Source organism: Sphaeroforma arctica, assembly GCF_001186125.1.
Source record: "Sphaeroforma arctica JP610 unplaced genomic scaffold supercont1.2124, whole genome shotgun sequence".
In the NCBI taxonomy this organism is placed as follows: domain Eukaryota; class Ichthyosporea; order Ichthyophonida; genus Sphaeroforma; species Sphaeroforma arctica.
The window spans coordinates 1-2,118 of NW_014038434.1; the positions used below are offsets into that span (position 1 = coordinate 1).

Consider the following 2,118-nt stretch of genomic DNA (forward strand, 5'->3'; position numbering starts at 1 on the left):
TATTATGTTATATTATTGTCTATATATATATATATATATTTGTATGTAGGTGGTCAATTAGTGAGTGAGGCATGTTTTGTTATATCAAACCTCGAGCATTGCTAACTGCTTATACGGCATTCATGTCTTCTAACAGGATAACGTCAACCATAGTTCATATGTATTCCCTATGACTCACGATTCACCCGTCTGGACAATACCGCTGACATGATTATTCCCAGCTACACATACACTTCTATAAATATCTTCATGTATGCTTAAGCTTTTGTCCTATTAAATAAATACTTGTCAGTTTCTATATAGGTATCGGACTGTATACCAGTGCAGCTGTGGCTTGGATTTCGCATGGATATATATATTTTTTATTTCTAGAACGATTTAATCGACACTCTTTGTTTCTATTATCTAGTTACTAACCTGTGCACATGTAGGTATATTTATAGAATGATTTGATAGGTAGTTTTTGTTCCTTAGTGGTGAAGGTCTATTTATAGAATTGAGGTCTATGTACAGAATGATTTTATCGGCACTCTTTGTACAAATGTAGGTATTGGGCGATATACGAGTGCAGCTGTGGCTTCGATTGCGCGTGGACAACCGGTGGGTGTGGTGGATGGCAATGTGATCCGAGTGCTCGCTCGGCTGCGCAGTTTGGGCTGTAACTTCAGGAATGGGAAGACCGTGGAGATATTCTGGTAGGTATTCTAAATACAGTTGTCTGCTCTTGTTCTATTTTTAATCTTCGATTTTAAATACCGGCGGACTTTTGATTTCTAAGTGGCCAAATTCAATCTCAACTGTAGGACACTGGCCGACGCGTTAGTTGATCCTGAGAGGCCTGGTGACTACAACCAAGCGCTCATGGAATTGGGTGCAACTGTATGTGTTCCCAAGACACCCAAGTGTGGTGAATGCCCTCTTGCCACTCACTGTAGGGCCTACGCCGAGGTATTACACCAGAAAACCCTTACCTTATGTTGGAGTGCATACAGGAATATATGTGCGTGAATGAGGATTGTGAAATGAGATATGCGAAAAACCTTATGTTGAAGTACATACGGATATATGTGTGTGAATAAGGATTGAGAAATGTAATATGCGAAAAACCTTATGTTGAAGTACATACAGATATATGTGTGTAAATAAGGATTGAGAAATGAGATATGCGAAAGACCTTTTGTTGAAGTGCACACAGATATATGTATGAATAAGGATTGAGAAATGTGCGGATTAGTTTAAAGATTATTTCTAATTGTTTTGAATTTTTTGGTATAGATTTGGATTTTTTGATATTGGTTTGGATTATTTGATATTGGTTTGGAATATTTCAGATTTCTTTGGATTATATAGCACTTGTTTGTATAATTTCGTATTGGTATCGACTATTTCGTATTGCTTTGGATTATTTCGTATTGGTATGGAATATTTTGTATCAGTTTGGATGATTTCGTATTGGGTTGCTTTGCCTTGAGAAACCCCAATATGAATCGAGTCACGGACGTAATACAATTTTGTGGCGTAGACGTAATACAATGTTGCGACGAGTCTTTCTATTTGTATTCTAAATTCCGTTGTTTGTTGTTAATATTCTGCACCTCCATTGATTTGCGACAGACCAAAGTGCTAGCAAGGGACCAGAAGTCTCAGTTACGATCACGTGACACGTCAAAAAGGGCCAAGAAACCCAAAATTGAAATTGGGTACGCGCCGGAAATAAAAACCGAAGAACCCTTTTCGGAGATGGCAAAACAACGAATAGATACAAAAATGTATCCAGCCTGTACGATGTGTGGAGATAACCGTGAAGGCAACGGATTGGGTAGGTAGTCAGTTGTTTGTAGTATGAGGATGAATACAGATGCTTGGTGTTTGTACTAGAACGAATACATATGCAAAAGTATTCTTACAGCATGAAATGTCCATATACAAATGAGTAGGTGGGTAATCGTTTTGTAGTATGAGGACGAACACAGATGCTCGGTGTTCATAGTAGTACGAATACATATACAAAAGGGTTCATACAGCACGAAATGTTATATCCAGAGTACCTACCCGTTTTCTAAATTTACATGGCTTGCTTTTTGTTTGCTATATAAGTTCAGGATTGTAATCTTAGTC

The 2,118-nt window shown here is 37.9% G+C and overlaps 1 protein-coding gene across 1 annotated transcript; it reads left to right on the plus strand.

Annotated features, from left to right (window-relative positions):
- Positions 1–547: 547 nt before the first annotated feature.
- Positions 548–1,827, plus strand: SARC_12183 (hypothetical protein; the record flags this gene model as incomplete). The annotated part of the gene is made up of 3 exons (XM_014293715.1): positions 548–695; positions 804–948; positions 1,615–1,827. Coding segments are annotated over 3 exons (506 nt in total), but the record flags the coding sequence as incomplete, so codon positions are not given.
- Positions 1,828–2,118: the final 291 nt, after the last annotated feature.